The 12,050-nt window shown below is 40.5% G+C and overlaps 1 protein-coding gene across 1 annotated transcript in view; it reads right to left on the reverse strand.

The window, feature by feature from the left end:
* LOC115167609 (protein kinase C-binding protein NELL1-like) overlaps window positions 1–12,050 on the reverse strand; it is a 500,899-nt gene that overhangs the window by 12,269 nt on the left and 476,580 nt on the right. Inside the window, exon 16 of the mRNA XM_029722201.1 lies at window positions 4,839–4,979. Coding sequence (XP_029578061.1) covers window positions 4,839–4,979 — 141 coding nt within the window. The remainder of the gene's footprint in view (window positions 1–4,838; window positions 4,980–12,050) is intronic.

The raw sequence follows: 12,050 nt of genomic DNA on the forward strand, positions 1-12,050 counted from the left end.
ACGTTGAGACTGGTGTTTTGCAGGTACTATTTAATGAAACTGTCGGTTGAGGGCTTGAGGCACTAGACACTCTAATGTACTTGTCCTACTGCTCAGTTGTGCATTGGGGCCTCCCACTCCTCTTTCTATTCTGGTTAGAGACAGTTTGCACTGTTCTGTGAAGGGAGTAGTACACCCATAGCACTGTATGAGATCTTCCGTTTCTTGGCAATTTCTCGCATGGAATAGCCTTAATTTCTCAGAACAAGAATAGACTGACGAGTTTCAGAAGAAAGATCTTTGTTTCTGGCCATTTTGAGCCTGTAATTGAACCCACAAATGCTGATGCTCCAGATACTCAACTAGTCTAAAGAAGGCCAGTTTTATTGCTTCTTTAATCAGGACAACAGTTTTCAGATGTGCTAACATAATTGCAAAAGGGCTTTCTAATGATCAATTAGCCTTTTTAAAACGATAAACTTGGCTTAGCTAACACAACGTGCCATTGGAACACAGGAGTGATGGTTGCTGATAATGCGCCTCTGTAAGCCTATGTAGATATTCCATAATAAATCTGCCGTTTCCAGCTACAATAGTCATTTACAACATTATGGCTTGGGGGTAGAAGCTGTTTAGAAGCCTCTTGGACCTAGACTTGGCACTCTGGTAATGCTTGCCATGCGGTAGCAGAGATAGCAGTCTATGCCTAGGGTGGCTGGAGTCTTTTACAATTTGTAGGGCCTTTCTCTGACACCGCCTGGTATAGAGTTCCTGGATGGCAGGAAGCTTGACCCCGGTGGTGTACAGGGCCGTACGCACTACCATCTGTAGTGCCTTGCAATTGGACACCGAGCAGTTGCCATACCAAGCAGCGATGCAACCTGTCAGGATGCTCTCGATGGTGCAGTTGTAAAACCTTTTGAGGATCTGAGGACCAATGCCAAATCTTTTCAGTCTCCTGAGGTGGGATAGGTTTTGTCGTTTCCTCTTCACGCCTGTCTTGGTGTGCTTGGACCATGTTAGTTTGTTGCTGATGTGGACGCAAAGGAACTTGAAGCTCTCAACCTGCTCCAATACAGCCCCGCCAATGAGAATGGAGGCATACTCGGTCCTTCTTTTCCTGTAGTCCACAGTCATCTCCTTTGTCTTGATCACGTTGAGGGAGAGGTTGTTGTCCTTGCACCACACGGTCAGGTCTCTGACCTCCACCCTATAGGCTGTCTCATCAGCAAACTTAATGATGGTGTTGGAGACGTGTTTGGTCATGCAGTCATGAGTGAACAGGGTATACAGGAGGGTTGAGCTGAATATCATTCTCACATAGATGTGAGCCATGACCAGCCTTTCAAAGCATTTCGTGGCTACAGATATGAGTGCTACGTGTCGGTAGTCATTTTTAGGCAGGTGACCTTAGTGTTCTTGGGCACAGGGACTATGGTGGTCTGCTTGAAACATGTTGATATTACAGACTCAGACAGGGAGAGGTTGAAAATGTCAGTGAAGACACTTGCCAGTTGGTCAGCGAATTCTCGGAGTACACGTCCTGGTAATCCATCTGACACAGCGGCCTTGTGAATGTTGACCTGTTTAAAGGTCTTACTCACATCGGCTGCGGAGAGCGTGATCACACAGTCATCCGGAACAGCTGATGCTATCATGCATGTTTCAGTGTTACTTGCCTTGAAGCGAGCATAGAAGTTATTTAGCTCATCTGGTAAGCTCTCGGTGGTGCTTCCCTTTGTAGTCTGTAATAGTTTGCAAGGCCTGCCACATCCGACAAGCGTCGGAGCAGGTATAGTACGATTCGGTCTGAGTCCTGTATTGATGCTTTGCCTGTTTGATGGTTCATCGGAGGGCATAGCAGGATTTCTTATAAGGTTCCGGGTTAGAGTCCCGCTCCTTGAAAGCGGCAGCTCTACCCTTTATCTCAGTGCAAATGTTGCCTGTAATCCATGGCTTCTGGTTGGGGTATGTACATACAGTCACTGTGGGGACGACATCCTCGATGCACTTATTGATAAAGCCAGTGACTGACGTGGTGTACTCCTCAATGTCATCGGAAGAATCCCGGAACATATTCCAGTCTATGCTAGCAAAAGAGTCCTGTAGTTTAGCATCTGCTTCATCTGACCACTTTTTTATAGACTGAGTCACTGGTGCTTCCGGCTTAAATTTTTTCTTGTAAGCAGGAATCAGGAGGATAGAGTTATGGTCTGATTGCCAAATGGAGGGCGAGGGAGAACCTTGTACGCCTCTTTGTGTTTGGAGTAAAGGTGGTCTAGAATTTTTTCCCTTTTGGTTGCACATTTAACATGCAGTTTTTAATGTCCCGTTAGTAGGATATATGTGCTTTCAGTTCGTCCCATTTATTTTCCAGCAATTGAACGTTAGCTAGCAGAAGGGAAGGCAAGGGCAGATTAGCCTGATCCTCAAAAGGCATCCTGATCTCTTTTCGCGAAACCTACGTTTCCTTTTCCAGCGTATCACGGGGATCTGGGTCTGGTCAGGTGTCTGTAGTATATCCCTCGCATCCGACTCATTTAAGAAGAACTCCTCGTCCAATTTGAGGTGAGTTATCCTAGTTTTGATGTCCAAAAGCTCTTTTCGGTCATAAGAGATGGTAGCAGCAACATTATGTACAAAACAAATTACGAACAACACGAAAAGACAAACAAAATAGCACGGTTGGTTAAGAGCCGATAAGACGGCAGCCATCTTCTAATATAATCAAAATAGATATTCTGATCTAATTAACAGATTTCCATAGTAAAGTGCCTTTCAAAAGAATTCATCCCTCTTGGTGTTTTTCCTATTTTGTTGCATTACAACCTGTAATTTAAATTGATTTTTATTTCGATTTCATGTAATGGACATACACAAAATAGTCCAAATTGGTGAATTGAAATAAAAACATTTTTACTGAAAAGTGGTGCGTGCATATCTATTCACCCTCTTTGCTATGAAGCCCCTAAATAAGATCTGGTGCAACCAATTACCTTCAGAAGTTACATAATTAGTTAAATAAAGTCCACCTGTATGCAATCTCACATGATCTCAGTATTTATACACCTGTTCTGAAATGCCCCAGAATCTGCAACATCACTAAGCAAGGGGCACCACCAAGCAAGCGGCACCATGAAGACCAAGGAACTCTCAAAACAGGGTCAGGGACAAAGTTGTGGAGAAGAACAGATCAGGGTTGAGTTATAAAAAAAATATCAGAAACTTTGAACATCCCACCGAGCACCATTAAATCCATTATTAAAAAATTGAAAGAATATGGCACCACAACAAACCTGCCAAGAGAGAGCCGCCAACCGAAACTCATGGACCAGGCAAGGAGGGCATTAATCAGAGACGTAAAAAAGAGACCAAAGATAACCCTGAAGGAGCTGCAAAGCTCCACAGCAGAGATTGGAGTATTTGTCCATAGGACCGCTTTAAGTCGTACACTTCACAGAAGTGTGGCCAGAAAAAAGCCATTGCTTAAAGAAAAAAACAAGCAAACACGTTTGGTGTTCGCCAAAAGGCATGTGCGACACTCCCCAAACATATGGAAGAAAGTACTCTGGTCAGATGAGACTAAATTTGAGCTTTTTGGCCATTAAGGAAAACGTTGTCTGACGCAAATCCAACACCCAGAGAACACCATCCCATCACCCAGAGAACACCATCCCACAGTGAAGCATGGTGGTGGCAGCATCATGATGTGGGGATGTTTTTCATCGGCAGGGAATGGGAAACTGGTCAGAATTGAAAGAATGATGGATGGCGCTAAATACCGGGAAATTCTTGAGGGAAACCTGTTTCAGTCTTCCAGAGATTTGAGACTTGGACGGAGGTTCATCTTCCAGCAGGACAAATACCCTAAACATACTGCTAAATCAACACTCGAGTAGTTTAAGGGGAAACATTTAAATGTCTTGGAATGGCCTAGTCAAAGCCCAGACCTCAATCCAATTGAGAATCTGTGGTATGACTTAAAGATTGCTGTACACCAGCGGAACCCATCCAACTTCAAGAAGCTGGAGCAGTTTTGTCTTGAAGAATAGGCAAAAATCCCAGTGGCTAGATGTGCCAAGCTTATAGAGACATACCCCAAGAGACTTGCAGCTGTAATTGCTGCAAAAGGTGGCTCTACAAAGTATTGACTTTGGGGGGTGAATAGGTATGCACGCTCAAGTTTTCAGTTATTTTGTCTTATTCCTTTGTTTCCCAATAAAAAATATTTTGCATCTTCAAAGTGGTAGGCATATTGTGTAAATCAAATGATACAACCCCCCAAAAAATCCATTCTATTTCCAGGTTTTAAGGCAACAAAATGCCAAGGGGGTGAACACTTTCACAAGCCAAAGTACATTTTTACCTTAGTGATGTTAGTGATGTATTCCTGACCATTGTATCTCTGCATGATTGATGCATCTCTACATCCTGAGCTATATGGAGAAATCATGCTCTTCTGACAGAGATTGGGATCACATGTGATTCCCTACGTCAGTTGCTGTAATGCACTAAACAGTATTTGATATTGATTCATATATACATTAATGTTGTAGTCTCATTGATTGTTAGTCCGTGTCTACTATTTATATATGTTTTATTATTGCTGTGCTCATGATGTGCAAATGAAATTCCATTCATTCATTCAGACTACACAACAAAAGACTGCAACATGCAGCACAAAAGAAATCTGCATAGCCATGTAAACAGCCCCCTCCCCCTCCCCTGTAATGTGTGACATAGTTTTTATCCCAAGCAATTTACAGCTTTACCAACTGAGCTACAGAAGACCAAGATGGACAGGAGCAGTAGAGATGGAGACGACCAACAGAGGTGGAATATAATGACTGCATACTAACCGATGCAGGAGCTCCCGTCAATCAGGTAGGAGCCATTGTCATGGAAACCGTTCCTGCACTCACAGTGGTACCAACCCGGCAGATTGACACAGTGGGAGTGAATGTGGCACTGGATCAGGACCTCCGCACACTCGTCAATGTCTGGTGGAAACACAGTATATCTGATGTCATCAACATTATCTTTTCACAAAGATCATATGAATTACTTAATCTATATGTAATTCTATAGCATTTGCACTTAAGGCAATCCCAACTGTCTCCTGATTGTTACAATCAGTGGTGAGCTGTCAATCAGGGCAGGTGGAGCAAAGCCCCACATGTTTTGAGCCCCACCTGTTTAGCAAAAATAAATTGAATACATTTTTTTTTGGGGGGGGTTGCCTGTTTTGCATGTTATTGTGACATTTTTAAAAATGGAGTTAATAAATCTGCATACAAACATCTTTTTTACTTTCTTGAGTATGGCATCTCCAAAATGCAGGTGTTTCAGCATAGTTTAGAGCTTTCTGTGGTCGTGGGGCAGCCAGCGGAAAATACGGAGCGTAGGGGATGGTAATGTTCTCTAGTTGCACCATGATTGGCTCAGTGTTCTGTCACTCATGGGGACACTACATCACAGCAAAATCTACAGGGAGAGCTCGGAAATTCAAGCCCCTTGGGTGCTGCCATAGATTTACATTTACATTCAGTGGAGTGGGTGTGTGGTCCAAGTCTGTGTTTAAGGGTCTCTTTTCCAAGCTTAAAAGGATAAACATTCACATGAAACACCATGGGACAGAAAAGTTTGAATACATTGGCCATGCTGTCAATTCAGCATTACTTATGCCGCGTTCAAAACAACTGGAAACTTGAAACTGGGAAATCTCAGACTTCAGTGAGTTCAAGACAACTGGAAAAACTCGGAATTCCAAGATGGGAACTCGGGCCTCTTTCTAGAGCTCCGACCTGAAGATCACTGACATCATGATTTAATCTTGTTTTTTTCCCGAGTTCCCAGTTGTCTTGAAAGCACCATAAATCCATAGAATGCCAGACTTTGATGACAAAGTTTGATGACACAATTTGCCCACAAGAAGGGCCGCTGTGCCACCTTCCTGTTCAAGTGAGCCAAATCAGGAGGTAGACGTAGTCATACAACACACGTCATGATTATTGAAATGTTATGGTCGCACAGCCTATTACAAGACAAAAGGAGTTATTAGAACAGAAAGGCTGTCATATTTAATGATTTTAAAGCAGTTATCAAAGGGCAACTATGAGTATCTGGGATTCAAAATATACAATATTGTTAGGCTTGTAATAAATGTGTCAATATGTATATATATCTTTAAACAGAAAAAGTTATGTTTTATATGCATTTACTGTACAAGTCTAATAGTTTCGATTTAAGTGATATTCATGCAACTTTACAAAATATAGCATTAGTTCTACAGCATAATTCATTATTTTCTTGATTCGTTTTTATTTATTTAACTTTTATTTAATCAGGGGAGCCCATTGAGAAATGGGTCTCATTTCAATGGGGCCATGAGGACAACAAATTCATAAAATATATTTTTTTACTACAATTTCAACACCACAATACATTTTCACATTTAATCAAAACAAATGCAATTCTCATTTAACAAATTCAACAGATTCCTAAACTGTGCTACGGACACCAGGGAATCAAGATGCAGGGAGTTCTGCAGGTTATTCCAAAAATGAGGGGCATTAAAACTGAAGGCGGATTTACCTAATTTGGCGAGACCCGAGGAACCTCGAGAGTTAACCAACACTGTGAACAGGTTTGGTAACTCATGTTTTTATATTTCAACAACAAAGTTAGGTAAGTCGTAAGCTTCTGTAGTAGAGCTTTGTAAACAAAAAGGGAATAGTGAATTGATCTACGGGACTTTAATGAGGACCAGCCAACCTTTTGATACGGGATGCAGTTATTATTATTGAAACTAATCACCTGTGATAAAGCGATGGACACTATGGCATCCGAAGGTTTAAGAGTAGTGGCTGCTGCATTCTGGTAAAATGTGTTACCATAGTCAAAAACTGGTAGGAAAAAAGCCCACTTTAAGCATTTACACTGGTGGGAATATACCTACAGTGCCTTCAGAAAGTATTCAGACCCCTTGATTTTTTCCACATTTTTTTATGTTACAGCCTTATTTTAAAATGGATTAAATAAAACAATGTCCTCTGCAATCAACACACAATAGCCCATCATGACGAAGCGAAAACAGGTTTTTAGAAATGTTTGCAAAATACCTTATTTACATAAGTATTCAGACCCTTTGCTATGAGACTCAAAATTGAGCTCAGGTGCATCCTGTTACCATTGATCATCCTTGATGTTTCTACAACTTGATTGGAGTCCAACTGTGGTTAATTCAATTGATTGGACATGATTTGGAAAGGCACACACCTGTCTATATAAGGTCCCACAGTTGACAGTGCATGTCAGAGAATCAATAAGATCCCAGAAATGTTCTATACCCACAAAAAGCGTATATTATTTCTCTCAAATGTTGTGCACAAATGTGTTACCATCCCCGTTAGTGAGCATTTCTCCTTTGTCCAAATTATCCCTCCACCTGATAGGTGTGGCATATCAAGAAGCTGATTAAACAGCATGGTCATTACACAGGTGCACTTTGTTCTGGGGACAATAAAAGGCCACTCTTAAATGTGCAGTTTTGTCACAGATGTCTCAAGTTTTGAGGGAGAATGCAATTGGCATGCTGACTGCAGGAATGTACACCAAAGCTGTAGCCAGATAATTGAATGTTAATTTTTCTACCATAAGCTGTCTCCAATTTCATTTCAGAGAATTTGGCAGAATGTCCAACCAGCCTCACAACTGCAAACCACATGTAACCACGCCAGCCCAGGACCCCCACATCCGGCTTCTTCACCTGCTGGATTGTCTGAAACTGAGCAGTATTTCTGTCTATAATAAAGCCATTTTGTGGTAAAAAAAACTCATTCTGATTGGCTGTGCCTGGCTCCCTAGTGGGCAGGCCTGGCTCCCAAGTGGGTGGGCCTATGCCCTCCCAGGCCCACCCATGGTTGTGACCCTGCCCAGTCATGTGAAATCCATAGATTAGGTCCTAATGAATTTATTTCAATTGACTGATTTCCTTATATGAACTGTAACTTTGAAATTGTTGCATGTTGTGTTTATATTTTTGTTCAGTATATCATTTATTTCAATAATCAATTGAAATAAATGATCAATTGGAAATTGACAGCTCACGGTGTTGAAAGTAGGCAAATTTAAGTTAGCATAATTAATTTCAACGTCTTCATTTTAATTAGACTTTACTAAGAACAAGAGGGCTTGGTTTTGAAGAAAAATGCATTGTGTCGTTTCTTTGACATTCAGTGGCTGAGCTACAACCTATAGCCGAGGAGGGAAAAAAATGACTTTACTTGGGAAGTAATCTAATTCTGTCACTATCAATTGACTAAGCTATTCACTTTCTGTAAAATAGAAGATGTTTAAACCCAGACAGCATTTAAGGAAACACTTACTCTCATTGGGTTAAGGAAGAAGAGTAGCCAGCAGTTAAAGCTTACATTTTTCTGTGTCGGTTGGTCTACTGTCTGTCATGGAAAGTTAGGCCTAACTTTTAAAAGTACCATGCTCAAATTCCTAATCATGTCTCAGATTAAATGATTTTCAAACAGGGACAGTCTCGTTGCAAACAAGACACACTGATTTTTCATTAGATAAATATAAGATGAACACGCAGGCCTATCTCTGTCCATTCTTAGTCTAATTTTTGTAGTTTGTGTGTTATTAAAAAAGATTCTGCTAATATATAAAATGGGCACCCAAATCATGCCCATCTGACCCAGATTGTGATTGCGTAAACAACAGTAATTGTGTGCTGGCGGGGATGCAGGGTTGTGTTCCAAACGAAACAACTACAAGTGTTCTATTGCTTATATAACTAGCTAATAAAATATGATCTTACAGTGTTAGGCATTCACAACGCAATTCAGAGAAACGGATTGTAATTTTGGTGCGCAAAGAAAGGAGTCATGAGCGCAAGTTTCTTAACAATTAACACATTCTGTTCAAAACAACCCAGGGTATGACAACATTTAATCTTGTAACTGTACATCCAACATAGTGATCATAAACAATGAAAATGTATATGAGTTTTATGAAATGGAGAGGTCAAGTACACATTTGGACTCACAAGTGTTTGGCTTGCTTGAATGACACTGAGTCATCTTAATTTACAGCATCTCTCCAAAAAATGTAAATATGCAAAAGTTGTCCAATTAGCGGGAGGGATGGCATCTTCTTGTCGCACGCAGTGCTCAAGCTCAGAATGGCTGTCAGTCAAATCCCATATAGCACAGAGCCAGAACTTTAACGTCATGTATGATATGTTACTGTACAGCCAGTAGTTTGACCACCAGAGGGCATCTTTGAGAAGCATTTGATAGTGGCTGTACCAGATAATTTAAAACATTTTTTTTGTAAGAACATAGTATATGGGACTGATTAAGAAATGTTGCTTAATTAATTAGAGTAATATTATTAATATTATGGAGTTTCTATTTCTATGCGGGTTTCCGTTAGGATGTAATGGAAAATATGGCACTGTACAACGTGATGGTCGGAAGTAGGCTACAGTAATGGGCTATTAAGATAAAGAATCCCTGTGTCGTGCGGGCACGCAGAAGATCGGTGTTCAATTCCCCGACGGGGAGGAAGGAGTAGGCTGTCCTTATAAATAAGAATTTGTTCTTAACTGACTTGCCTAGTTAAATAAAGGTTACACTAAGAGTATAGCATTTCTACACCCTAATTATATAATTGTTGTCTGGCCAATACCCAAACGAAGATTCAGTGAAAATAAAAATCTTATTGATTTATCAAGAACAGTCCCCATGCTTGTCTCAGAGCAGCGTGAAATGGTGCTAAAATAGTTGTGGGCTATTGCTTCAAGTCCTATTTCTTCTAACTTCAATATGCTCTTTAAATAAATAAGACCAACACCACTTTTAACAGGACATTACTCAACACTAGTGAGACTCATGTCGCCTACGGTAGGCCTACAGTATATTGAAAGATATGACGTGCTCTCCACCAATAATTACATAAAAAGCCACCTCATGGGTCTCCCGGTGGCGGCCGACATGGGTATCCAACCTGCATCTGTAGCAATGCATTTTTCACTGCGGGAGCCCCCATCCACTCAGGAGCCCCCATACACAAACTATCAAAATACAGAGAGGTGTTGGTAAAGGTATATTGTCCTGCTAATAGCCCACAATGGTGAGTAACTCAGCTTTATGTAGGTGCCGGCAATATGACTGTGCTATCAACTTGATAATATATAACGGTGTTTTGTAGGTTATTTCGTTTTCAAAAAAACAAAAGTGAGCAATTATAATCTGAATAAAGGCCAATATAATATTTGTAAAGGCCAAAACATTTATTTATGTTTTTAGAGGTAGAGAAACACTGGGCTAATTGTGAGCCGCCCATAAAGGCCAAAATATAGCCCTGCTAATAGCCATAATGGCGCTGTACAACGTGACCGTGTGTGTTTGAAAAAGTATTTTCCAGTAAGCAACATTTTGTTTACCTTCAGCAGATAACTTTGTTCCAATATTTCTGTACTTTAGTGATATTTATTCCCATAGTAATTCATTATGGATCCATAACTAAATAAACATCGGCATTTTGAGAGTAGTTTTATCATTATTTTATTAATGAAAGCATAACAATGCTGATGAAGAAATACAGTACTGTACAGTATATGCTTTTACATTTGGATAATAAAGCATTTTGAAGATATAAGCCATCTGCATTTGTTTATTAGGCTATAGCAGAACAGCGTAAAGGTCCATACGGCCCTTGCTGTGCCTGGTGAGCAGTTGGTCAAGTTCTGTTGTCAGAAGAGGAATGGAAATGTCAAGGTGAACCGACGACGTGATGAACCAACCAGGTATGTTCAATCAATCAATCAACTTTATTTATAAAGTTCTTTTTACATCAGCCGATGTCACAAAGTGCTATACAGAAACCCAGCCTAAAACCCCCAAAAGCAAGCAATGCAGATGTTGACTCAACCTGTTGGCAGAGCTCACAGGTGTGCCTAGCATGGATTGTGACTCCATCTCATTCCTCGCCCTCTTCAATGCGTCATTCTCCGCCTGTCTCTCCACCATTGCCGCCTGGCTCTGGACCAATGCATCAGCTGTCACCCGTATCTCTGCCCACCGATAATGTTTCTCTTTCTGCTGGTCTGGCTTCAATGACTCAATCTCGGTCTTCAAAGTTTGAATCTGATCCATGTGCACCTTCATCAGATGAGCAATATTGGGCTCCATCGATTACAGTGGCCTATGATAGAAACGGTAGATCAATTAAGAATTAAAAGTGACTCCAACACACAAATGCTGCGTACACATTTTAAGAATCTAGCGAAACGAACTGCTTTCTTGGCAACCATGCGTTTTTTTGGTGCGGCCCGTTATCCAGCCCTTTGTCCACTGATCTCCACGGATGGTTGTCGGCATGTTTGTATGCTCTGCAAAAAAACATTCATGTTTTTAGTACACAATATTAAAATAAAAATATTTAACCTTTATTTAATTATCAATTTTATAACACAGTATGCCTACACATTGATAGGCTATATACATTTCTTTTTAAAGAAAATGCACTGAAACCAAAATACCTTTAGTTTTGGTGATCCTCTCAACTCCGGCTCATTTTCAAGTCCTCTCGTGGTTATGGTCCTAACCCTGGAACGTAGGCCTTCAGTAGCACCATAGAAAGAAGCTGGCTTGATGAAAACGATGTCCATTTCGTCGGTTATCTTTGGTCGCAATGTCGAGCTACAAGGGTTTGAAAACCTGTTTTCAAAATGACACCAGCTGTCCATCCCTACTGTAAATAAAAACACAGGATCTTGTTTACATCTTGTTTACATTCTTTATTGTAACCACAATGTCACCAATAATTTGTATCTACCTTTCCAATTACTTTTAGAGTTTAGGATTTACAAATGTGTGCTTTACATTACATTTTTCGTTAAATCCAGTTTGTATTTATGTATAACTTTTGAGTGATGCCTTTAGTGAGAGGTCTATGCTTTAATATTTAATAATATCTGCCCTCCGAATTCATATGTAAGGGGCATTTTTCATGCCATTATTAGCTACATTGATTTAGTTTGAACGTGCAGA

This window comes from Salmo trutta, chromosome 29 (assembly GCF_901001165.1).
Source record: "Salmo trutta chromosome 29, fSalTru1.1, whole genome shotgun sequence".
Lineage (NCBI taxonomy): Eukaryota > Metazoa > Chordata > Actinopteri > Salmoniformes > Salmonidae > Salmo > Salmo trutta.